Raw genomic sequence first — 25,616 nt, forward strand, 5'->3', positions numbered from 1 at the left:
TGACGGCCCGGCTCTTTCCCAGTGGCGATCTAGGATGATTTTTCTCTGTTCAATGGAACATAGAGAGGTGGGCGACCTAGCCTCTTGCAGAGGAGATGAGTTTTGTCGCATGTGGTCTCCCTTTTGTGACTCCCTGAGGGCGGTGGCACGCAGCAGAATACTAAATTATTAGCAGTAAATGGGCAGATAATGGGGTGGTACTGGGAGGGGTGGGGTGGAGGGGGGATGATTATGTTTTGGAGGGGGCTTGCTTATTGTTGTTATACACTATCGGGGATATTTGAATTTATTCGGTAGTAACTGTTGGAGTAAGTTTGTATTAATGTTCATGTTTACCCATTTGTGATTGACATATAGCAGATATCTATATTGTTTCTAAGCATGATTGTGTAAATTAAGATAGTGTACACTATTAGATATGGAGTGGAAAAGAAAATGGGGATTGAGGGGGGGGGGGGTTATAGTAAAAAGTTATGATGCAGATGGAGTTGCTTGTTTATTTAGTTACATTTATACCCCACGCTTTCCCACTCATGGCAGGCTCAATGCGGCAGGCAATGGAGGGTTAAGTGACTTGCCCAGAGTCACAAGGAGCTGCCTGTGCCGGGAATCAAACTCAGTTCCTTAGTTCCCCAGGACCAAAGTCCACCACCCTAACCACTAGGCCACTCCTCCACTGTTGCTACTATTTGAGATTCTACATGGAATGTTGCTATTCCAACATTCCATGTAGAAGTTGGCCCTTGCAGATCACCAATGTGGCCGCGCAGGCTTCTGCTTCTGTGAGTCTGACGTCCTGCACGTACGTGCAGGACGTCAGACTCACAGAAACAGAAGCCTGCGCAGCCTTCTACATGGAATGTTGCTAGTGGAATAGCAACATTCCATGTAGACTCTCCAATAGTAGCAACATTCCATGTAGAATCTCCAATAGTATCTATTTTATTTTTGTTACATTTGTACCCTGCGCTTTCCCACTCATGGCAGGCTCAATGCGGCAGGCAATGGAGGGTTAAGTGACTTGCCCAGAGTCACAAGGAGCTGCCTGTGCCGGGAATCAAACTCAGTTCCTCAGGACCAAAGTCCACCACCCTAACCACTAGGCCACTCCTCCATGTATTGTATTTATATTTATCTTCATCAATAAAAATGATTTAAACATAAATGATGGTATCCTTAATTTGGTTGGCTAACAAGTCCAATAATGTTTTTAAAATACTCTCCCCTTCTCCCCCCACCCCCACCCCCACACACACAGTCTGACTTCAGATCTCACAAGTGACCTGAGTGGTGCAAAACTGTGTGCAACTATAAGTGGGAGTGATTGACAGAAAAATAAGAGAGAGAATACAAATAAGCAGGTAGAAAAGATAAGTCAGACCAACTTTTTTTTTTATAGCTCTATAACAAAATAAATACTTCAGTTCTTATTTGCCAAGAATACTGAAACTTTGCTGAAATCCATATTTACACACTTCTGATAACATGAGGCTCCAAGTGTAAGGTCACGGAAAAGTGTTCTCTGTAACAAAAGTATTCATACAACACATAACATATTGTTACAGGAATATATGTTGGATTAAATAAATAATAGAAACATAGTAAGGCTGCCCAGAAGGGGCCTGGGGTATGAGCAATGGGACATCTCGTGCTTTTCCTTTATTTATGTAAAAGGTTTTATATACCAGTTTACTGATTAACCTTCATTCAGAGAAGAGCGCAACAAATCAGAAAGGCATCACGTTAAAACAATCTCATCCCAGATCTAGGGTGAAATTCTGAATGGTGGTGATGGCGCTGGTGCCACCTTAATTCCAAGCCATCGGAATATTTTAGGCCAGCCCTTCTTCATCGCTAAGGACACCACCAGACAGGGAAGAGACTGAGGCCCAGATGCATTAAAGACATTGGTAATTCCCGTTCCCTACCGATTCCATAGCGAATCGGTAGGGAACGGGAATGCATCAACGATAGGGAATGCAAATGAGCTACTCGTTGTAGCTCACTTGCATTCTCTAGTCCTTCGGTACCTGAGTCGGAGAATCGGGATGTCCCTTTAGATTAGGCTCCTCTTCCTGGTCTCTTCAGCCAATCAAAACGGGCTTAGCTGGCTGTTGTCAGCGAAACGCGCTCTGATTGGCTGAAGAGACCAGGAAGAGGAGCCTAATCTAAAGGGACGTCCCGATTCTCCAGCAACCAGGAAAATAGAAAAATTTCGCTGTGGAGGGGTAAGTGGCGCGGCGAAGACTAAATAGAAGGGGGGGAAAAAAAACAAGCGCCGGCAGAGCAAAAAAAAAAAAAGGCGAAAAAAAAGACGTCTCTCAGAAGCGCAGGGAGAGTACGTCCTTAAAGGACGCCCCTCACATGCGATCCCTGCTTTTTTTTTTCTTTTTTACCTTTTTTGGGGGCCCTTTTCCTTTCCGATTCCCTCACAGGAGCCCTAACAAGAGGTCAGACATCTCGTTAGGGTTCCTACGGTAAGGGAATCGGAAAAACGGTAGTGCATCTCGTTATAATGGGCTGCAACGGTAGTGCAGCTCATTATAATAGCTTTTCAATCATTTGCATTCCATTTTCGTTGCCTGCTACCGTGGCAGGGAAAATGCCCTTAGTGCATGCCCGGGGTGCACTACTTGCGTTTTAAACTGGCTGGAACCAGTTTAAAACGCAAGTTGTGGGCTCGTTAGGTTTTGTGCATCTGGGCCTAAGGCAGTTCTTGGTTTACCCTGTCATATTTAAGGCCATTTTGTTTCAATTTGTCAAGGAACAGCAGGATTACAGTATGTACCATAGATGGAAAGTAACCAAAACGTAGCACTGCTGCACATGCAAATCTCCCCCAAATTCGATATATGGCACTTTAATTTGTGCACGCTAATTTGGCTGCATGACCAAATTGTTCATGCAACTTAATTAACAAGTTAATCAGTGCCGATAATTGGTATTTAACAACCAATTAGCAACACTAATTGGCTTTAATTAGAATGTACACGCACAACTTTCTAGGTGTATTGTACAATGCAGTGCACGTACATTTTAATGCATGCAGTTGAAAAGGGGGTGTGGCTATGGGTGTGGAATGGGCGGGTTGTGGGTGTTTCATAAAACGGTGCGCACTATTATGGAATACACCCGATTCACGTTTAACTTAGGCCTGTATTTAGGCGGGTATTTAGGCCTGGTTTTAGGTGGCCTAAAAGGGTGCACCTAAATTTTAGTCACAAGAACAGCACATGCACGTATTCTATAGGCGCAGTTTTTAGAATCACGCTAACCACATGATTTTTCCATGCCGATGTTTAAGGCGCCATTTATAAAATTTGGCTCTCTAAGTGCTATTCCATAAGGATGCATGTAAATGCAAGGAAGGCATACATGTCTCCCAGTTGCGTGTGCAACTTATAGAGTTATATTGCAACTTATAGTGTGCAACTTATATATATTACCTGCATCCTGCATTTAGCTACACTCAGTAATAGAAATATAAAAAAAAAAAGTACCAAGGGCCTTTTAAGGATGGGATAGTCAAGAGTCCTTTATTAGACCCGACATGGGCAGTGTTTCGGCATCAAATGCCTTTATCAGGGGTCAGTGAAATCAGTCTATTAAAACAATGAGCTGTAAACACATATAATTAGTAAACTGAGGCTGATTAGAGTTGTCACTTCAACAGAGAGCAAAAGTGCATCATAGCACACCGGTGTCCCTCTTTCATTCATTTATTTATTTATTTTGCTGCATTTGTATATGAGTCTGGCTGCGGTGTTCTGAGCAGTCTGGAGTTTCTTAATGGTTTGCGCTTTGCATTCTGCGTAAATGGAATTGCAATAGTCCAGATGGCTCAGTACCAATGATTGCACCAGCTTGCGGAATACCTCCTTTGGGAAAAAAGGTTTCACTCTTCTAAGGCTCCACATTGCATGAAACATTTTCTTTGTAACATTTTTCACATGGCAATCTAGGGTAAGATTTCGGTTAATAGTAACACCCAGGAGTTTCAGGGTATCCGCAACAGGAAGAGTGTGGCTTGGTGTATTTATATTGGTATAATTGGTCTTGTTATACTGCGACAAGAGGATAAGACATTGTGTCTTTTCTGCGTTAAGCTTAAGCTGGAATCCATCCGCCCATGAGTTCATTATTTGGAAGCTGTCATTAATTTTATCTGCAATTTCTGATGTCGTTCTTAAACAAAATATATATCGTAACGTCATCAGCATAAATATATGGGTTTAGGCCTTGTTTGGATAGTGATCTGGCCAATGGTAACATCATTAAGTTAAAGAGAATCGGTGAAAGCGGCGATCCCTGAGGTACTCCACATCCAGGTCTCCATGGTGATGATATGATCGACATAGATATCACTTGATATGTTCTTACAGTTAGGAAGCTATGAAACCAATTCAATACATTTCTGCCAATTCCAAAGTATTCTAGGATGTTTAATAGAACACCATGGTTAACCATGTCAAACGCACGGGACATATCGAATTGGAGGAGGAGAACATTATTGCCAGTTGCAATAATTTGTTTGAATTTAGTCAGGAGTGTTATAAGGACTGTTTCAGTACTATGATTAGCACGGAATCCAGATTGGGATGCATGTAATACTGAGAATTTGCTCAAGTAATCAGTTAGTTGTTTAGTTACTAGGCTTTCCATTAATTTAGCTACAAGAGGGATGGATGCAACTGGGCGATAATTGGTTATATCATTTAATTTTTTCTTCTGGTCTTTGGGAATTGGTGTAAGTAGTATATTACCTTTATCCATAGGAAAGGATCCATGTTGGAGCATGTGGTTTAGGTAGGAGGTGATGTCTGTTAGGAAATATTGAGGGGCAGATTTTATTAAGTAACTAGGACATGAGTCTAGTTTGCAATGGGATTTGGTGAATCTATTGATCGCTTGGGTGACTGTGTCCTCCGTTAAAGAACTGAAATTTGTCCATGTTCAGTCTACTGGAAATTCATCGGTGGTTGGGTGTAAGCAATCAATGAATATTTCGTAGTTAGAGGAATTAGTTGGTAAGGTGGATCTTAGTTTGATGATTTATTCATTGAAGTACGTGGCTAGATCATTTGCTGATGGGGTATCTGAATTAGTTGAGGTGACCGGTGTAGTATCTAGAAGATTAAGTACAGATTGGAATAACTTGTGTAAATCTTTATAATCTGGTCCAATTTTGGATTTGTAATATGACCTTTTAGTCTGTCTGATAGTATATTTGTATTTTCTTAGCATTTGTTTCCATGCAGTGAATGTTTGTTCATTTTTCATTTTATTCCATGCACATTTGAGCCTCCATGCTTGAGTTTTTAGTTTTTTCAGTTCGTCATTAAACCAAGGAAGTGAGTTATGTCTTCGCAATATTTTTGTTTGTAATGGTGCTACTGCATCAAGTATGTACTTACATCTATTGTCCCAATTTAAAAGGTATTGATTGGAATCTGTTTGTACTGTCCATTCGTTTGCGTAAAACTGTATGTGTGGGGTGCCCATTTGAGATCACCGGTGTGCTATGACGCACTTTTGCTCTCTGTTGAGGTGACAACTCTAATCAGCCTCAGTTTGCTGATTATATGTGTTTACAGTTCATTGTTTTAATAGACTTTATTTATTTTAGTTACATTTGTACCCCGCACTTTCCCACTCATGGCAGACTCAATGCGGCAGGCAATGGAGGGTTAAGTGACTTGCCCAGACTCACAAGGAGCTGCCTGTGCCAGGAATCGAACTCAGTTCCTCAGGACCAAAGTCCACCACCCTAACCACTAGGCCACTCCTTCACTCTGATTTCACTGACCCCTGATGCAGGCACTTGACGTCGAAACACAGCCCATGTTGAGTCTGATAAATGACTCTTGACTATCCCATCCTTGAAAGGCCCTTGGCACTTTTTTATATTTCTCTTGTTGTGTGTACTCTGACCCTCTCTTCTGCAATCACATGGCACACTCAGTAATGGCAGCTGTAAAGCTAGTGTAACCGCAGCACCTAAATTTAAGGCGCATGTTGTCGGGTTATACTAGTATTTCATAATGGACTCCCAAATACTGTTATACAATAGGTTCTCATTGTGTGGCATCAGGGCGCCTAAAAGGACATATCCTTGTATAGAATCACCACCTGAATGTGCAGTGAGATCAATCTTCATGCATTGGAGGCATATTTGCACATGGGCCTGAAGTTAATGCAGATTTATCATTGTGAAATCCCTGAGAACCCGATTGACTTTGGGGTCATCAGGACAGGTTTGGTGAGCCCTATTTTATTCATTACTGCCAAGTCACCTAGTTTCTGAAGTGAGATATTTAGCTACTGCTGGATTTTTGAATTGCATTGCAGCGTATCATGAGATTTGTAGTCCCACTTCTTCCATTTGAAATCAGTACTACATATATTAGATGGCATCAGGAGGGCAGTGTGATATACAGGAATGGTATAAAGTTTCTCTGTGGGCCAGGTAAAAGCTCAGTCTTTTTTTTTTCTAGCTCATCTCTGTACATGCTGATCTCAGCACCTTTGCTTTAAAAAATGCCTTTCAGATCTGTAGCACTACAGCTGCAGGAATAGGGTTGTGAGTTTTAACACTAGGAGTGGATTGGAAGGTCAGACTTACATTAGTTACAGAGCTGCTAAGGTACTCAGTTCCAGGAGGGAGACTTCTTGCACAGTCCTGGTTTTGAATTTGTATTCTAGTGCATGATGGTATTTGTAGTCCCTGATCTACCCATTGAAATCAGTGTTATAAACCTCACAATGCATCATAATGGGGGTTATCAGAAAGCCAGGACTGGTCAAAAGTCACCCTGCTGGAACTGGGTAATTTGGCAGCTCTGGCTTCAATGATTTGTGCTCTTATTGTGTTGTCACACAGTACCAGTGAGGAGAGGCGGAGGGTACGGTAACACATATTTATTCAGGAGCTAAGGTCTGCACATGTTGCTTACAAAGACACACTGAACAGACAGCTGCTGAAGCAGTTGCAAAGACAGACAGCAGGTACCTTCACTTCAAATACGCTTTGCTGCTACCCAGTGAGTGGAGTTACCATTTACATGCAAGGCTGAATTCAGTGTTACAAACCAATCCTTCCTAAACCCACAATTTAAGACTTAGGAAGATCTTAAAAGTGTCATACAAGGCTCACAAGAGCCCCCATGTGTGCTGCCTCCTCCTCATAACAGTGAGCTAAAGGGCTTAAATTGTAGCCAGTAAAAGTCATACGAAAATGATCCTTAATATGAACCTTCCTCCCAGGTGTTCTGTCATCTACTAAGGTCCTAGTTTCAGAGAACAAAAGAATCTTTGAGTTCCCAACTTGGACTTTCCCATAGAGAAGGAAATGGAAGGACTGGTGTGATGCTCTCAGTCTCAGCCCTGTGGAGGTTGTAGTTACATAAGTACATAAGTATTGCCGTACTGGGAAAGACCAAAGGTCCATCAAGCCCAGCATCCTGTTTCCAACAGTGGCCAATCCAGGTCACAATATACCTGGCAAGATCCCCAAAAAGTACAAAACATTTTATACTGTTTATCCCAGAAACAGTGGATTTTCCCCAAGTCCATTCAATAACGGTCTATGGACTTTTCCTTTAGGAAGCCGTCTAAAACTTTTTAAAACTCCGCTAAGCTAACCGCCTTTACCACATTTTCTGGCAACAAATTCCAGAGTTTAATTACACATTGAGTGATCTCATGTGGCTTAAGTTCTAGTTGCCTTAAGTGAAGAAGATGGACTACAAATTACAGAATGCTTCATTTCTTCTATTCTACTATAGCTACTATTCCTTATTTCTATAATGCTACTAAATGAATGCAGTGCTTTAGAACTGGAGCTAGGGAATGCAGGTACATGTGGAACCTTCAGTGTGAACCTGTTTCTTTTGCTTATTGGTACCAAGTGCTTTGTTATTTAATACGCTTTAATTGTTTTAAATTACAGACATTGTGTGTTTTATCATCATCAGCTTTCTTATCTCATCTTACCCCTGCAAATCAAATTCAGGTCATCCTGTATGCATTTGGTCACTAAGCTCCCATCTCAAGACTTTCTGGAAATTGTAGCCCTGCTCTTCTTGTTGATAAAAGGGTTAACATTTCCAGAAAGTTGCATAATGGGATAGGAGCTTAGAAAGTCTGGGACTCAGTGTGGTAACCTCTCCTCTGCAGCCATTTCTCATCTTGCTGTTTATTGCTTGCTTTTTTAAATTTCATTATAAGGTGGACACTTTACTTCTTATTGAACAACAGCAGATGATGCACAAAGAAGTCAAAGGCAGTGGTAATTTTCATTAAAAAAAAAAAAAATCCACCATGCAGGATCAGAGGGGTTCGTCCTTCCAATCCAGGTGTAGTGGAGAGAAGGAAGCAAGTTCTTAAAGGTTTGGGGCCAGTGAGGAAAGGTTCCAGGTCAGTGACCTTGCATGACCTGCAAAAAAAATCACCACTGGGCAAAGGGTATGCTGAACCATCAGGTTGCAGGATGTGATACCCAGTGAGGCACCACAGAAAGGCTTTCATTTTATTTGTCAGGTCAGAGTCCACCCTCCATTCTCTATCCCTTCTTCCTAGAGTTTTCCCCTTTCTTTCCCCATCTGGAATTTGACTGAATTGCCAGCATCCTGCTCCTTACCCCAAATATGACATTTTTAAAGTTTACCACCACTAGTTCATGTCTTTGATGTCATTTTCACTGGCCCATGGCATTTAGCCCAAATTATGTGATGTTTAATGCAGCAATCAAATTGGGATTGTTCTTACACTGCTGTCAGAATTCTGATGAAGAAACCAGGGACCCAATTAGACCAAATAAAAGCAGCATACTGTCCCCGTTAAGTCTATCATGTCACAAAATATAACAGATAACGGCCAGTTCTGGACCTGCTGATGGTCTTTACTGGATGATGTCCGAAACAACACCAAATTAGGAAGTTCTTCCAACATCTGGTGGTCAGTCACAAACCACATACCAGCCTCATATCCACGTTCTCCATAGCAAGACACTCAAAGGAATCTGCAACTCCAGCGTCTGAGTCCAAACTTCACATTTCCCTGCATGATTTGTTTAAAAATATCTCAGTTTGCTTTTAACAACCATTGAGTTCCGAGATATCCTTGTCTGATAGGCAAATTCTGTTCATTATACCGATGTCCCATGCCAAAATGTTGTGCCTAGGCAGTAAAGTTTTGTGAAACTCTGGCCCTTTAAATAAGCCGCAGGAGATTTCCTTTTTCTTTTTACATTTAAAGTAAATGAAGCTGAACTAAATTATACTATGGAAGCAGCTTAGAGGTTTCCAAAGGACTTATCTTTCTTCAGTCTGTTGAGAATTCTGTTGACTTGATGAAGCACCCAACGGTCACACTGAAGCAGTCTTAGTTGCCCGGAGCCTCAGTTCAGCTTTTGTGTTCTCGCTTGTAGACTGTGTCTGGGTTATACCCCTAGGAGCATACCCATGAAATCAGAGCCATTCTGAATTGTGATTGCTGCTCCAGCACTGTTGTCCACATATATGGATGCGTATTGGCCAGCCTAGAAATACAAACACAGTCCAATCATTTAGACACAGAAGAGGCCACCCACAGAACAGATTTTGTACATGGAAGTATGCCGAAATGTATGTTTCTTTATGACTCTTTTCTGTATCTCTATCTTGGACCAGTGTTTGGTCATTTTTACCTGTAATTGCAGCAATCCATGGACACAGACTGTGAAGATTTTGCTGTTGCTTTCCAAACCTGAAATCACTTCCAAAGACCTGGAACAGAACACAGTAACATTTAAATATCTGACAACCATATATTTGCAGGAAAGATAAGACTGAGAGCCATTTTAACTAATGCTTAGCAGGTACAACACTAAACAAGGGCATGAAGGGATGTAACCTGCATGAAGCAGCAGGCACAACTCTAGCCAACTTACTGGGCAGGACTAGATGGATCATATTGGTCTTTATCTGCCATCATTTATTATGTTACTATGCAAATGGCATTAGCACCAGGGCTGCCGAGAGGGGGGGGCAGGGGGGACAAAATTCCCCGGACCCGGGCCTCCAGGGGGGGCCCGGCGCCACAGTCCCCTCCACCCGCCCCCCTCCGTCCACCACCGGGCCTGGCCCCCCTGAATTCAAATCATAGCACCTCACCTCGACCTCGCTCCGTGTGAAAGAAGCGCAGCAGCGACAGTCTGCAGATCGCCTCCCTTCGGGCCTTCCCTCCCTGTGTCCCACCCTCGTCTGACGTAACTTGTTCGAGGGCGGGACACAGGGAAGGAAGGCCCGAAGGGAGGCGATCTGCAGACTGTCGCTGCTGCGCTTCTTTCACACGGAGTGAGGTCGAGGTGAGGCGCTATGATTTGAATTCAGGGGGGCCCAGCCTGGTGGTGGACGGAGGGGGGCGGTGATGACAATTACCTCGGGGGGGGCGGAGCCCCGGGGGCTGCCTTGCCCCCGGCCCGGCGCAGTCTCTCGGCGGCCCTGGTTGGCACATGCTATCTTCTGCCACTGTCATTAAGGCCCATTAGTGCATGCTAAGCATGGAGGAGTGGCCTAGTGGTTAGGGTGGTGGACTTTGGTCCTGAGGAACTGAGTTCAATTCCCACTTCAGGCACAGGCAGCTCCTTGTGACTCTGGGCAAGTCACTAAACCCTCCATTGCCCCATGTAAGCCGCATTGAGCCTGCCATGAGTGGGAAAGCGCAGGGTACAAATGTAACAAAAATAAAATAGATACTATTGGAGATTCTACATGGAATGTTGCTATTCCACTAGCAACATTCCATGTAGAAGCCTGCGCGGCCACATTGGTGATCTGCAAGGGCCGACTTCTACATGGAATGTTGCTAGTGGAATAGCAACATTCCATGTAGAATCTCAAATAGGAGCAACAGTGGAGGAGTGGCCTAGTGGTTAGGGTGGTGGACTTTGGTCCTGAGGAACTGAGTTTGATTCCCACTTCAGGCACAGGCAGCTCCTTGTGACTCTGGGCAAGTCACTTAACCCTCCATTGCCCCATGTAAGTTGCATTGAGCCTGCCATGAATGGGAAAGCACGGGGTACAAATGTAACAAAAATAAAAGACCCTAAATTTTCAAACACAGGTAGCCGTTACATTCATTGTGGTCAAAATGGAATGGGACTTGATATACTGCCTTTCTGTGGTTTTTTTCAACTACATTCAATGTGGTTTACATAGTATATACAGTTACTTATTTATACCTGGGGCAATAGAGGGTTAAGTGTCTTGCCCAGAATCACAAAGAGCTGCAGTGGGAATCAAACCCAGTTTCCCAGGATCAAAGTCCACTGCACTAACCACTAGGCTACTTCTCCACTTAACAGCAAGTATTTCCATCGTGCAAATCCTCCCCAAACTTCTTAAGTAATAGGGGATAGTGCAGACAATGTAACACTGCAAGATTAGCTGTTTTTGTGACCCTTAAATATCAAAATCCACTATAGCCCACTGAAAAGGGTAGTAGGGTTAGTACTCTCTTCTAAGGCCATACTAGGATAGTTTCCTGAGATTTAAAAAAAAAATCAATCCTAGAGCATGAATTGTAGGAAAGCGAAAAACAAGTGTAATCTCTCATCCTCATATTCCTCAACCTCCAAATGTCCACTAACCCAAAATCCTCAGCAAGACCCACCAGAAGGGACTTTCTGGCTACCCACCATCACCTAGTCACCCAGATCTATCCACCCTAGGAACTATTATCATATTAATACTCCTCCTAAGATCAAAGCATACTCTGAAAATTCCGGCATCCTTTGACAGATTTTAGTCACAAATTTGATATGTCAATAGTAATACACCATCTAACCCTTCCCACCACAACCTCCAAAGCCCTCCTTTTCCTATCCCTCCAATATTTCCTAATAGTGACTTACAACTCTTTACAAAATAAGATCATTACTCCTGCAGTTAGCTAGGGGAAACAAAAACCTGGCCAACCCATGGCTGACGTAGGGCATACACCTGCTCCTTTGCCAGATGTGTTTCCTGAGGAGGAATCACATCACAGTTAGTGCTTTGCAGATTCCTCATGACCTTATGTTCATTTAGCGGGTGATTACAGGCCCCATTTGTTATAAGACAGGATTTTTATCTTACCCATCTCTGCCATTTATATGATATCTTAACATGCCTCCCCTCTTCCCACAGATGCTCATACACTTCTCTTGCCAGCCCCACCACTCACCACCATCCCTACACTGTCCCCGCAAGAACTGAATCCTGTCACATGTGGTGACTACTTCCCACCCCACTCTTGCATATCACCAAGCAACTTCAAACCTTGAAGCGTGCAGTACACAAATTTCTCCAGAACAAGTAACACAAAACTGGTCAAGTACTGACCTTACAAAAAAACTTAAACATCAAATGATTTTCCAAGAGAAGACTGTGGAGCACAGACTCTGTTGGTTAATTGGGAAACCACTGAGGGCCTAGATAAGATTGTCCTCTGGGATGTAACCAGACCTGTCATTTAGGGTGGGCCCAGTGTTTGGATGGGTAGGCCTTCCAAAATCCCCCCCCCCCCCCTTTGTCCTACATCTATATCCCTCCTTTGCACCCAAATCTAGCACTTGCCTCACCCCAGCCCAGCAACTCCACCCTCTCTGAAACAACCCCCCAAACCTCAGTACTTTCAACAGCAGTAGCAGCAATGATATACATCCACTTCCTATGCCTGTCCTGCAGGCTTTCTTCTGCCACTTCCTGACAGAGAGGAAACAGCAAGTGACTTCAGTGAGGGTGGGACGTGGCAAAGGGAAGCCTGTGGGTCTAGTGCAGGCAGTGGACGTATATCACTGCTGCTAAGGTGCTGAGGTAGAACAGGAATGGGGGATGTTGCCGAGCTGAGGAAAATGCCAGATTCAGGGGTGGAGGAGAGGGAGAGAAGGGAGTGAGGCGGCTGCTGCTGAACTGTTTTGGAGGCCAGACAGGGTGGGACTGTGCCCACCCATAGCTATGCCACTGCCCCAGATGCAATTAGGCAAGCTGCACTCTTCAGGTCTCCTCTGTGCAGATACTATTCCTCAAATAGAGAAAAAAAACCTACTACTACTACTACTACTTAACATTTCTAGAGTGCTACTAGGGTTACGCAGCGCTGTACAGATTAACAAAAAAAAAAAAAACCTCAGTGTTGCTTCTTGGAAACTGTGGCTGTCATGGAGGGGCATAATCGAAAGGGGCGCCCAAGTTTTCCTGAGGACTTCCTCGCAGGACGTCCCGGCGAAGGGGCAGGGAAACCCGTATTATCAAAACAAGATGGGCGTCCATCTTTCATTTCGATAATACAGTCGGGGACACCCAAATCGTGAAATTTAGGTCGACCTTAGAGATGGTCGTCCTTAGAGATGGTTGTCCTTGATTTTCGGCGATAATGGAAACCGAGGACGCCCATCTCAGAAACGACCAAATCCAAGCCATTTGGTTGTGGGAGAAGCCAGCATTCGTAGTGCACTGGTCCCCCTGACATGCCAGGACACCAACCTGGCACCCTAGGGGGCACTGCAGTGGACTTCACAAATTGCTCCCAGGTGCATAGCTCCCTCACCTTGTGTGCTGAGCCCCCCATCCCCCCCCCCAAAAAAAAAAACCCACTCCCCACAACTGTACACCACTACCATAGCCCTTATGGGTGAAGGGGGGCACCTTCATGTGGGTACAGTGGGTTTGTGGTGGGTTTTGAAGGGCTCCCATTTACCACCACAAGTGTAACAGGTGGGGGGGGGGGGGGGGGCCTCTGTCCGCCTGCCTGAAGTGCACTACACTCACTAAAACTGCTCCAGGGACCTGCATACTGCAGTCATGGAGCTGGGTATGATATTTGAGGCTGGAAAAAATATTTTTACAATTTTTTTGAGGGTGGAAGGAGGTTAGTGACCACTGGGGGAGTAAGGGAAGGTCATCCCCGATTCCCTCTGGTGGTCATCTGGTCATTTAGGGCACATTTTTGTGGCTTGGTCATAAGAAAAAAAGGACCAGGTAAAGTCATCCAAGTGTTCGTCAGGAACGCCCTTTTTATTTCCATTATGGGTCGAGGATGCCCATGTGTTAGGCATGCCCCAGTCCCGCCTTCGCTACGCCTCCGACACGCCCCGTGAACTTTGGTCGTCCCCGCGATGGAAAGCAGGTGAGGACTCCCAAAATCGGGTTTCGATTATGCCGATTTGGGTGAGCCTGTGAGACGGACGCCCATCTTGCGATTTGTGTCGAAAGATGGGCGCCCTTCTCTTTCGAAAATAAGCCTGATTGCGCCTTTGGCCATAAAGGCTACTCCACCACCACCCAGCTCTTAGTACCCTACCAACCTGCAAAAATTCAAACTGAATACATTTAATTTTTGTACACCATAAGGACAGTCCTTATGGAGCCCATGAATCATGCCCCATCCAAATCTCTGCTCTTTGCTATCTGTCCGCCAAGCAGTCACTGAACGACATCAGGGAATTTTTCAGCCATCTCTGAATGTCCTTTGGCAAAGCGTGGATCATCAGGGAAATGAAGAGAAAGAAACTTCTTCGCCTCTTTAACTGTCGTAAAGGTAACAAATTCCCCCCTTCCAATGAACCTATAGCCTTATGCAGGAAAAAATCTACACTTTACCTCTGCAAACTGCATCTGTTGCTTATCCAGTTCTGGACTAAAATATTGAAACTGCATAATTTTTGAGTTCTTATATATGAGCTCTGGCCTGTCGAATTGGATTCTAGACGCAAGACTCCTCTTTGGACACCTGCGGTTTTCGGGGCCCCCAATTAGGGGACGCCAAGCATTTGCTCTGCGCACAGTGATGGTGGCCAAGAGAACAATTCTGAGGACGTGGCTGTCGGAGGAGGGCCCTACAGTGGCTCAGTGGAGAGGGCAGATGATTCATCTGTTGCGCACTGAGAGAACAAGATTGAGAACTCAACGGCCCCCCCATGCTCGGACATTCTGGGCCTGTTGGACTCCATTTTGGCTTACGCTGACCGATCGAGCTAAAGGGCAAATAATGAACATGTGAATAATGCTCAAGAACATTTAGAAAATGGGGCCTGCGAAGTAAGAGACTGTGACAATAACGGGTAGGGGGGAAGGGGGATGAGGGAGGTAGAGGGAGGGCAGGGGATGAAAATGTAAAAAAGTTATTGGGGAGATAACCAGTTACATGGAAATTTCAAGGTGCTTGCTAGTAAAGATATGTGGTTTATTTTGCAAGACAAAGAGGAAATTAAGCACTGTTTAGATCTGTTGATATGATCTCTCTAATAAAAATTATTGAAACATATATGAGCTCTGGCACTATTCGAGCCCATTGCAGAAGTAGCTTTTTATATCTAAAGTTAAGCAAAGTTAACAGGCTTCTTCTCATGGCCTGTTCGTTTAACAGGAATGCAGTGCACTCATTCCACCATCATGTTTGCAGGTAAAGTAGGCTCCGGAAAGAGTGCTATCAGCAATTATACGGCGAAGTCTTCCATTGCAGCCTTCTCCACTTCCTCTGGCACCCAAACAACCTATTACTACACCTTGAGCGGTTCTCGAAATTGCAGACTCTCTCCTACAACCTTTGGATGAACTGCCTACTTGGTTCTGCCTCCTGTTTTAGTAGGCCCAAGTTGTCTTCCATGGACAATACTCATTGATCTGCCTGCTCAACCCAGCCCATGACCTCCTTCAACTCTTTGCACTCAGTTTGCCATGGATTTGATCCAATTTACTGTGAGTAGTCTCATTTCTGGCTTGAATTTCGGCTACGATGGTTTCCATGATGAGTGTTTGAGTTGTCCCTGACTGCAAGAGTCACAGTCCCCCCAAACCAAGGGAAGAGGCTCTGCCAATCGTGTCCGTTCCTTCACCGACACCATCTTGGAACGCCACACACTCAGCCATTATTCGAGCTCATTTTTTCCCTTCCATCTTAGTGGTCACCAGTTCTGATATTACCCAACATTGTTCTCATGATCTGTTATTAATACTTAACACAAAGGAATAGAAATCTAGAGCCAGGGGCCTCAGGAGATACCTAAAGCACATCCATTCTTCAAGCTAGCAACACATGACCTCCCCCTTCCCCCCATTCTAATATTTAGACTAAAACATGCAGCTGTGCCAATGCACCTTACTCATGCCCTACAGCACCCCCTTCCTATTGCAGTAATAAGACCCTCACACACAACTGTGCCAATACACTTTGAACAAAAATACTAGGGGGCACGCTAAGTAGTAAATTTAAAACAAACCAGAAAAAATGTCTTCACTCAATGTGTAATTAAGCTCTGGAATTCGTTGCCAGCGAATGTGGTAAAAGCAGGTAGCTTAGCAGGGTTTAAAAAAGGTTTGGATAATGTTCTAAAAGACAGAAGTCCATATGCCATTATTAAGATGGACTTGGGAAAATCCACTGCTTATTTCTAGGATAAGCAACATAAGTTCTGTTTTACTGTGTCCTGGATCTTGCCAGGTACTTGTAACTTTTATTGCCCACTGTTGGAAACAGGATGCTGGACTCGATGGACCTTCGGTCTGTCCCAGTATGGCAACGCTTATCTTCTTATGTTCTTAAACTTAGGAAATGCTGAGAGCAAAGACTGTGCCTGGTTTGTATAAGAAACTACTACTACTACTTTATTACTACTTAACATTTCTAGAGCGCTACTAGGGTTACGCAGCGCTGTACAATTTAACAAAGAGAGACAGTCCCTGCTCAAAGAGCTTACAATCTAATAGACAAGTGAACGGTCGGTCCGATAGGGGCAGTCAAATTGGGGCAGTCTGGATTCACTGAACGGTAAGGGTTAGGTGCCGAACGCAGCATTGAAGAGGTGGGCTTCAAGCAAAGACTTGAAGATGGGCAGGGAGGGGGCTTGGCGTAAGGGTTCGGGAAGGTTGTTCCAAGCAAAGGGTGAGGCGAGGCAGAATGAGCGGAGCCTGGAGTTGGCGGTAGTGGAGAAGGGTACCGAGAGGAGGGATTTATCCTGTGAACGGAGGTTACGGGCGGAAACGTAAGGGGAGATGAGGGTAGAAAGATAGTGAGGGGCAGCAGACTGAGTGCATTTGTAGGTAAGAAGGAGAAGCTTGAATTGAATGCAGTATCTGATCGGAAGCCAGTGAAGTGACCTGAGGAGAGGGGTGATATGAGTATATCGGTTCTGGCGGAATATAAGACGTGCAGCAGAGTTCTGAACAGACTGAAGGGGGGATAGGTGGCTAAGTGGGAGGCCGGTGAGGAGTAAGTTGCAGTAGTCCAGGCGAGAGGTAATGAGAGCGTGGACGAGAGTACGGGTGGTGTGCTCAGAGAGGAAAGGGCGAATTTTGCTGATGTTGAAGAGGAAGAAGCGACAGGTCTTGGCTATCTGCTGGATATGCGCAGAGAAGGAGAGGGAGGAGTCAAAGATGACTCCGAGGTTGCGGGCAGATGAGACGGGGAGGATGAGGGTGTTATCAACTGAGATAGAGAGTGGAGGAAGAGGAGAAGTGGGTTTTGGTGGAAACTGAAACACATGCACATCTCTTTTACTGCTGATGATTTTCATAGCCAGTCAGAGGAAGGAAGAAATGAAAATGATAGGAGCTGACGGGAGAAAAGACAAATGAGAGAAAAAGGAGGGAAAGGACAAGACGAAGAGAGATTGATGGAGAAAAAAAACATAAGAAAGAAACTGTAAAATAAAGAATGATAAACATCCCAGATAAGTACTACAAATCCTTTTATAATTTAAACTTTCAGCACCTCAGTAAAGAAGTTATTGAGATTTCAGAGTCTGTGACACATGAGCAAAGGTCTCTGTGTTTATTTTTTCAGATTCTTCTTGAGATATTTGTGGCACCAACCACCCATCTCTCCCACTCTAGAGGTATTAAATGACACTGGCCCCAGTGCCAGCAAGTCTAAAAATAACATCTCTTTGAAGACTGGGGCCTGGGGCAGTCTAACTGTGCCCTCTCCTCAAGGGTCTAATAAATCAAAAAAATCTTAACGTGAATCAAGAGTCAGACTAGTAAAAAAAAAAGAAAGAAAAAAAAATTCTAAATATATATATATATATAGAGAGAGAGAGAGAGATTCTGAGGAACCAGAATGGTTTTTACTTCCACGTAATTTTTTCTGCATTAAAAAAAATTCTAGACTGCACTATCCCAAATATTAGGTGGTTAACAACTGAGCATTCATAAGAGTAAAATTAACAAAGAATACCATAAAAAGACAAAACTAAGGGGTCCTTTTACTAAGCACACACAAAAAAGTGGCCTGTGCCAGTGGCGTACCGAGGGCGGGGTGGTGGGGGCGGTCTGCCCCGGCTGCACGCCGCTGGAGGGGTGTAGAAAGCAGCCGCGCGGCTGTCGGCTCCGCTGGTTCCCTGCTCCCTCTGCCCTGGAACAGGTTACTTCCTGTTCCGGGGCAAAGGGAGCAGGGAACCAGCGGAACCGACAGCCGCGTGGCTGCTCCCAGCAGGTAAGAATGCACCTGGGGAGGGGGGGTGTTGATGCACCGGGGGTTGTCGTGCTGCACCCGGGGAGAGGATGGATGCCACTGCACCCGGTGTGGGGGGGGGGGGGGGGGTGCGCAGCAGCAATCCGCCCCGAGTGGCAGCCGACCAAGGATCGCCACTGGCCTGTGTTAGCCCCAGTGCAGGTCTTTCCTGCGAGCTAAGGCCACTTTTAGCGGTGCCAGGAAATGCCTGATTTTTCTATTACCACAACAATGGCCATGCAGTAATTTTTCCATTAGTATATGGCCATTACAGCGTGAGCACTAATCAACACCTATTTTGTTGCCGATAAGGGCTCACGTGCTAACCATGCATTAATCAGTTAACATTACTACTACTACTACTTATCATTTCTAAAGTGCTACTAGACGAACGCAGTGCTGTACACTTGAACATGAAGACACAGTCCCTGCTCGATGGAGCTTACAATCTAATCAGGACAGACAAACAGGACAAACAAGAGATAAGGGAATATTAAAGTGAGGATGATAAAATAAGGGTTCTGAACAAGTGAATAAGGGTTAGGAGTTAAAAGCAGCATCAAAAAGGTGGGCTTTTAGCTTAGATTTGAAGACGGCCAGAGATGGAGCTTGACATACTGGCTCAGGAAGTCTATTCCAGGCATATGGTGCAGCAAGATAAAAGGAACGGAGTCTGGAGTTAGCAGTGGAGGAGAAGGGTGTGGATAAGAGAGATTTACCCAGTGAGCGGAGTTCCCGGGGAGGAATGTAGGAAGAGATGAGAGTGGAGAGCTACTGAGGAGCTGCAGAGTGAATGCACTTATAGATCAATAAGAGGAGTTTGAACTGTATGCGGAAATGGATAGGAAGCCAGTGAAGTGACTTGAGGAGAGGGCTAATATGAGCATAATGACACTGGCGGAATATTAACATGTAGCAATGTAGCAGTGCTAACCAATTAGTGCAGAATACACCTAGTACCCCTTTTACAAAGCGGCAGTAAGCCCAACACGGGCTTACCACTCATTAAAAAGGAGGCAGCCCGGCAGTAGTTCCCGTCATATCCGGTGCTACAAAAATATATTTATTTTTATAGCGCCAGTGTGTACCCAGCGGTAATCAGGGAGTGCCATGTGTGTCCCATTTACCGCCAGGTTAGCACGGGAGCCCTTACCGCCACCTCAGTGGGTGGCGGTAAGAGCTCCCCCCGAAATGGCCGAACAAGTGCTTCACTTGCCGCACGGCCATTTCCTCAAATAAAGAAAGACCTACTTTTTACCCCGCTGCTGTAAAAGGGGGCCTCGGTACGTGTCAGAAACAAGTGCCGATGCCAGAGTAAGCCCCCTTTTGTCACAGCTTGATAAAAGGGGCCCCTTCTGTCTGCCACTGACCTGCCCCAGCACTAGAAAATAAAAGCCTCGATGTTACTACTGCCAGATTTCTCAGCAGCTTTTGACACTGTGGATCATGATATCTTGCTATCACGAGTGACAGAAACAGGTATCAATGGAACAGTACTTGCCTGGTTCAGATCCTATCTATCAGACAGCCAACAATCCATAATGTTTGGCAACAATTCATCACCTCCATGGACACTGACCTGCGGGGTACCACAAGGACCGTCCTTTAGATTGTAAGCTCCATTGAGCAACAACTGTCCTTCTTTGTTAAACTGTACAGCGCTGCGTAACCCTAGTAGTGCTCTAGAAATGGTAAGTAGTAGTACTGTCACCTATTCTGTTCAATATCTACCTCAAGCCACTAGCTGAGCTGATTCGGTCAGTGGACACTCAGTTCTACATCTATGCGGATGATGTGCAGCTACCCATTGAACCTGACTTACCTACAGCCTTGAATAAACTGATTACCTGTCTAACATCAATTCAAGAATGGGCTAAACTCAACAAACTTTGCCTGAACCCAAGTAAAACTGAGCTTCTCTGGGTCCCTAACACAAGTGGATACATAACTGACATCAAAATCAGTTTTGGGAAGTATGCATCCCCCTCAAATCACAAGTCAGGAACCTTGGAATACAGCTAGATTTAACACTTAATCTGATTCCCCAAATCAAAGCAACCTTCAAGAGCTGCTTCTACTATTTGCGACAGCTATGTTGCCTCTCTCCTTACATCGAGAAGGTAAATCTTATCCCAGTTGTACATGCCATGGTAACATCAAGATTGGATTACTGCAATGCACTATACAATGGTCTGACTACAAAGGGCCTGCACCAGCTCCAGTTGATACAGAATGCAGCAGCAAGACTCATAGAAGGTTGCAAGCGACGTGACCACATCACACCATTTTTGCAAAAACTTCATTGGTTACCAGTACAATACAGGGCTAAATTTAAAACTCTATGTCTGATCTTCAAGGCCATTAAAGGAAATGGCCCTGTGTATCTAAAGAATAGGATGATCCTCCACACACCGCCAAGGACACCCTCTCCAAAAGATATTACACGATGTGATACTTGCAAACGAGCCTTCTCTGGAGTAGCCCCCACACTCTGGAATGCATTGCCTGAAAGTCTGCGCTTAACACAAGACTATCTCAACTTCAGGAAGCAGGTGAAAGCTTGGCTCTTCAACCAAGCCTTTAATGGAAGAAGTAGCTAACTTGTTAGTCTCACTCACACACACAAGGAGTGACTCGGGCTGCACATACTGCAGCAGGACATGTTTATCCACTCCTCCATGTGCAACTTTCTTCAAATCAGTCACCTTACTTTCTAATTCTTCCTACTTTCTTACCCATCTATATGTTACAACTTTGCCTTACCCTTCACTACCAATTATAATGTTCTATTACGTATTGTGTTAACATTGCTAGTATACCATGCCATGTTTTGTATTGTTTTCGAATATTTTTACTGCTGTAATTGCCTATTGCTCATGTTTGATCTATTTTTACTGTACACCGCCTTGAGTGAACTCCTTCAAAAAGGCGTTAAATAAATCCTAATAAATAAATAAATGCAAAAACTACCATGGGATGCCTGTAAAACACCTTGCAGTAGTGCATTTTATCCTGCGGTAAGCAAGCATTAGTATTTACTGCAGCTTTGTAAAAGAATCCCTAAATTACTACCAGTACATAAAACACCCTTAAGGAGTTTTCTAATTTGCAAATAACTGTTAATACCACACAATTCACAAGGAAAAGTATTCCATAGTTTTTGCTCCTTCCAAATAAAACATTACCGACTGATATTCTTTTAACTGACTATGTTGGAAAAAAGGAACATAGTAACATAACATAGTAGATGACGGCAGAAAAAGACCTGCACGGTCCATCCAGTCTGCCCAACAAGACAAACTCATATGTGCTAGTTTTTGTGTACATCTTACCTTGATTTGTAACTGTCATTTTCAGGGCACAGACCGTACAAGTCTGCCCAGCACTATCTCCGCCTCCCAACCACTAGTCCCGCCTCCCACCACCGGCTCTGACACAGACCGTATAAGTCTGCCCAGCACCATCCCCGCCTCCCAACCACCAGCCCCGCCTCCCAACCACCGGCTCTGGCACAGACCGTATAAGTCTGCCCAGCACCATCCCCGCCTCCCAACCACCATCCCCGCCTCCCAACCACCGTATAAGTCTGCCCAGCACCATCCCCGCCTCCCAACCACTAGTCCCGCCTCCCACCACTGGCTCTGGCACAGACCGTATAAGTCTGCCCAGCACTATCCCCGCCTCCCAACCACTAGTCCCGCCTCCCACCACCGGCTCTGGCATAGACCGTATAAGTCTGGCCAGCACTAATAACAGTTTATCTGCTAAGCATTGAGGTCTTGGTGGGCAATAAATGTGTAGATTAGTAGTTATTTGCAAAGAACCATCATTGTTTAGGGCTTTAACAATCAGGGTTAAGACTTTAAATTGAATACACCATTTGACTGGTAACCAATTCAACCCAACAAAGCATGTGTAAAGTGTTCAAACCTTGATATATGTGCTACCATAAGTACATAAGTAATGCCACACTGGGAAAAGACCACAGGTCCATCGAGCCCAGCATCCTGTCGACGACAGCGGCCAATCCAGGCCAAGGGCACCTGGTGAGCTTCCCAAACGTACAAACATTCTATACATGTTATTCCTGGAATTGTGGATTTTTCCCAAGTCCATTTAGTAGTGGTTTATGGACTTGTCCTTTAGGAAACCATCTAACCCCTTTTTAAACTCTGGTAAGCTAACCGCCTTCACCACATTCTCTGGCAACGAATTCCAGAGTTTAATTACGCGTTGGGTGAGGAAAACTTTTCTCCGATTTGTTTTAAATTTACTACACTGTAGTTTCGTCGGGTGCATTGCAGCATTTTGTGCAATCTGCAAAGATCTTAATAGTTGACTTGGCAAGCCCAAAAATAAGGAGTTGTAATAATCAAACAAAGGGGTAATCGATGATTGAATCACAATCCGAAAAATTTCTTCTGATTACTTTCAACTTATGAAAAATAGTTCTCACTACTGTTTCATGGTACAGATGAAAAGAAAGTGCTGAATCTAGAATCACTCCTAATTAATCTACTTCTTGCAGGACAGAGTTTTTTTTTACTTCTGAGGGAAAGAGAAAAACAGCTTAGTCTGTCACTTAACACAAGACTATCTCTACTTCAGGAAGCAAGTGAAAACTTGGCTCTTCAACCAGGCCTTTAACGGAAGAACTAAATGACGTAGCACATATTATAGCAAGACAAGGTTACCCACTCCTACGCTAGCCAAGATAATGTTCAAGCACCTTTCTGACCTCATTTGCAACTTTCTTTAAATTAGTCCCTGAGGGGCCCTTTTACTAAGCTACGGCAAAAAGTGGCCTGTGGAAGTGCAAGCGCGTCTTTTGGGCATGCGCCAGACCAGATTTTGCCACATCCTAGAAAAAGGGCCTTTAAGGGGCCAGAAAACTGACATGTGGCAAAATAAAAACCAGCGTGCATCCATTTTTGGCCTGAGACCTTACCGCCACCCACTGAGTTAGCGGTAAGATCTCACACGCTACCCAGGCAGTAGGCATGCAACACACGCCGCTGCTGTTTACTGCCAGGTAAGCACCACACGGTAGAAAATAGAAAAAATTTTCTGTCACATGTTTTCGGCACATGCCAAATTCAGAATTACCGCCTGGGGCATGTGGTAGCTGGGCAGTAATGCCGATTTGGCGATCGCTGGATGTGCATAGGCCCCTATGCACCTTTGTATAAGGGCCCCTTATTTTCTTACTCCTGTTACTCTATTTTCTCTATCTACATGTTCCATCTTTGCTTACACCCTATGCTGTCTATTAAAATGTTTTATTGTGTATTGTGTTGACATTATAAGTAGTACACTATGCAATACTTGTATTGTTATTTGAATGTTTTTACTGCTGTAATTGTCTATTGCTTATGCTTGATTTATTCTTGCTGTATACTGCCTTGAGTGAATGCCTTCAAAAAGGCGATCAATAAATGTTAATAAATAAATAAATAAATAAGAACATAAGAGTAGCCATACTTTGTCAGACCAATGGTCCATCTAGCTTAGTATCCTGTTTTCAAAACAGTGGCCAAGCCAGGTCACAAGTACCTAGCAGAAACCCAATTAGCAGCAACATTCCATGCTGCCAATCCCGGGGCAAGCAGTGGCTTCCCATGTCTGTCTCAATAGCAGACTATGGACTTTTCCTCCAAGAATTTGTCCAAACCTTTTTTAAACCCAGATGCACTAACTGCTGTTACCACATCCTCCAGGAAAGAGTTCCAGAGCTTAACTAATCGTTGAGTGAAAAAATATTTACTCCTATTTGTTTTAAAAGTATTTCCATGTAACTTCCTGGAGTGTCCCCTAGTCTTTGTACTTTTGGAATGAGTAAAAAAATCGATTTACTTCTACTCATCTACACAGCTCAGGATTTTGTAGACCTCAATCATATCTCCCCTCATTTGTCTCTTTTCCAAACTAAAGAGCCCTAACCTCTTTTGCCTTTCCTCATACGAGAGGAGTTCCATCCCCTTTATCATTTTGGTCGCTCTTCTTTGAACTGTTTCTAATTCTGCTATATCTTTTTTGAGATACGGCGACCAGAACTGAACGCAATACTCAAGGTGCGGTTGCACCATGGAGCGATACAAAGGCATTATAGTATTTTCGGTCTTATTCACCATCCCTTTCCTAATAATTCCTAGAATCCTGTTTGCTTTTTTGGCAGCTGCCACACACACTGAGCAAAAGATTTCAGCACATTATCTACGACGATACCTAGTTCTTTTTCTTGAGTGCTGACGCCCCAGGTGGGCCCTAGCATCAGGTAACTATGATTCAGATTATTCCATCCAATGTGCATCACCTTGCATTTGTCCACATTAAAATTCATCTGCCATTTGGATGGCCAGTGTTCCAATTTCCTAAGGTCTTCCTGCAATATTTCACAGTCTCCATGTGTTTTAACAACCTTGAATAGTTTTGTATCATCTGCAAATTTAATCACCTCACTCATCGTTCCGATTTCCATATCATTTATAAAATATGTTAAATAGTACTGGTCCCAATACACATCCCTGTGGCACTCCACCGTTCGCCCTCCTCCATTGAGAGAAATGACCATTTAACCCTACCCTCTGTTTTCTGTCCACTTACCAATTCCCAATCCACACCAGAACCTTGCCTCCTATCCCATTAAAGCAAAGTTTGACATATTTAATTTGTTTGTTTTCATCCATTCATTTACAGCAGCTATGTTCAACTTCAGAAAAATCAAATGCATCTGAAAATGTGCCTTACATAGTAACATAGTAACATAGTACATGACGGCAGAAAAAGACCTGCACGGTCCATCCAGTCTGCCCAACAAGACAACTCATGTGTGCTACTTTTTGTGTATACCCTACTTTGATTTGTACCTATGCTCTTCAGGGCACAGACCGTATAAGTCTGCCCAGCACTATCCCCGCCTCCCAACCACCAGCCCCGCCTCCCAACCACCGGCTCTGGCACAGACCGTATAAGTCTGCCCAGCACTATCCCTGCCTCCCACCACCGGCTCTGGCACTGACCGTATAAGTCTGCCCAGCACTATCCCCGCCTCCCACCACCGGCTCTGGCACAGACCGTATAAGTCTGCCCCGCACTATCCCCACCTCCCAACCTCCAGCCCCGCCTCCCACTACCGGCTCTGCTAT

The 25,616-nt window shown here is 44.4% G+C and overlaps 1 protein-coding gene across 2 annotated transcripts in view; it reads right to left on the minus strand.

Annotated features, from left to right (window-relative positions):
- Window positions 1-8,212: 8,212 nt before the first annotated feature.
- Window positions 8,213-25,616, minus strand: part of C1QTNF12 (C1q and TNF related 12) — a 104,244-nt gene continuing 86,840 nt past the window's right edge. For both annotated transcript variants that reach the window (XM_030186120.1, XM_030186119.1), the window contains 2 exons: window positions 9,686-9,764; window positions 8,213-9,538 (listed from right to left, as the gene is read on the minus strand). In XM_030186120.1, the coding sequence (XP_030041980.1) occupies window positions 9,440-9,538; window positions 9,686-9,764 (178 nt within the window). In that variant the 3' untranslated portion in view covers window positions 8,213-9,439. The remainder of the gene's footprint in view (window positions 9,539-9,685; window positions 9,765-25,616) is intronic.

The sequence above is a fragment of the Microcaecilia unicolor genome, chromosome 13 (genome assembly GCF_901765095.1).
Source record: "Microcaecilia unicolor chromosome 13, aMicUni1.1, whole genome shotgun sequence".
Taxonomy (NCBI): Eukaryota; Metazoa; Chordata; class Amphibia; order Gymnophiona; family Siphonopidae; genus Microcaecilia; species Microcaecilia unicolor.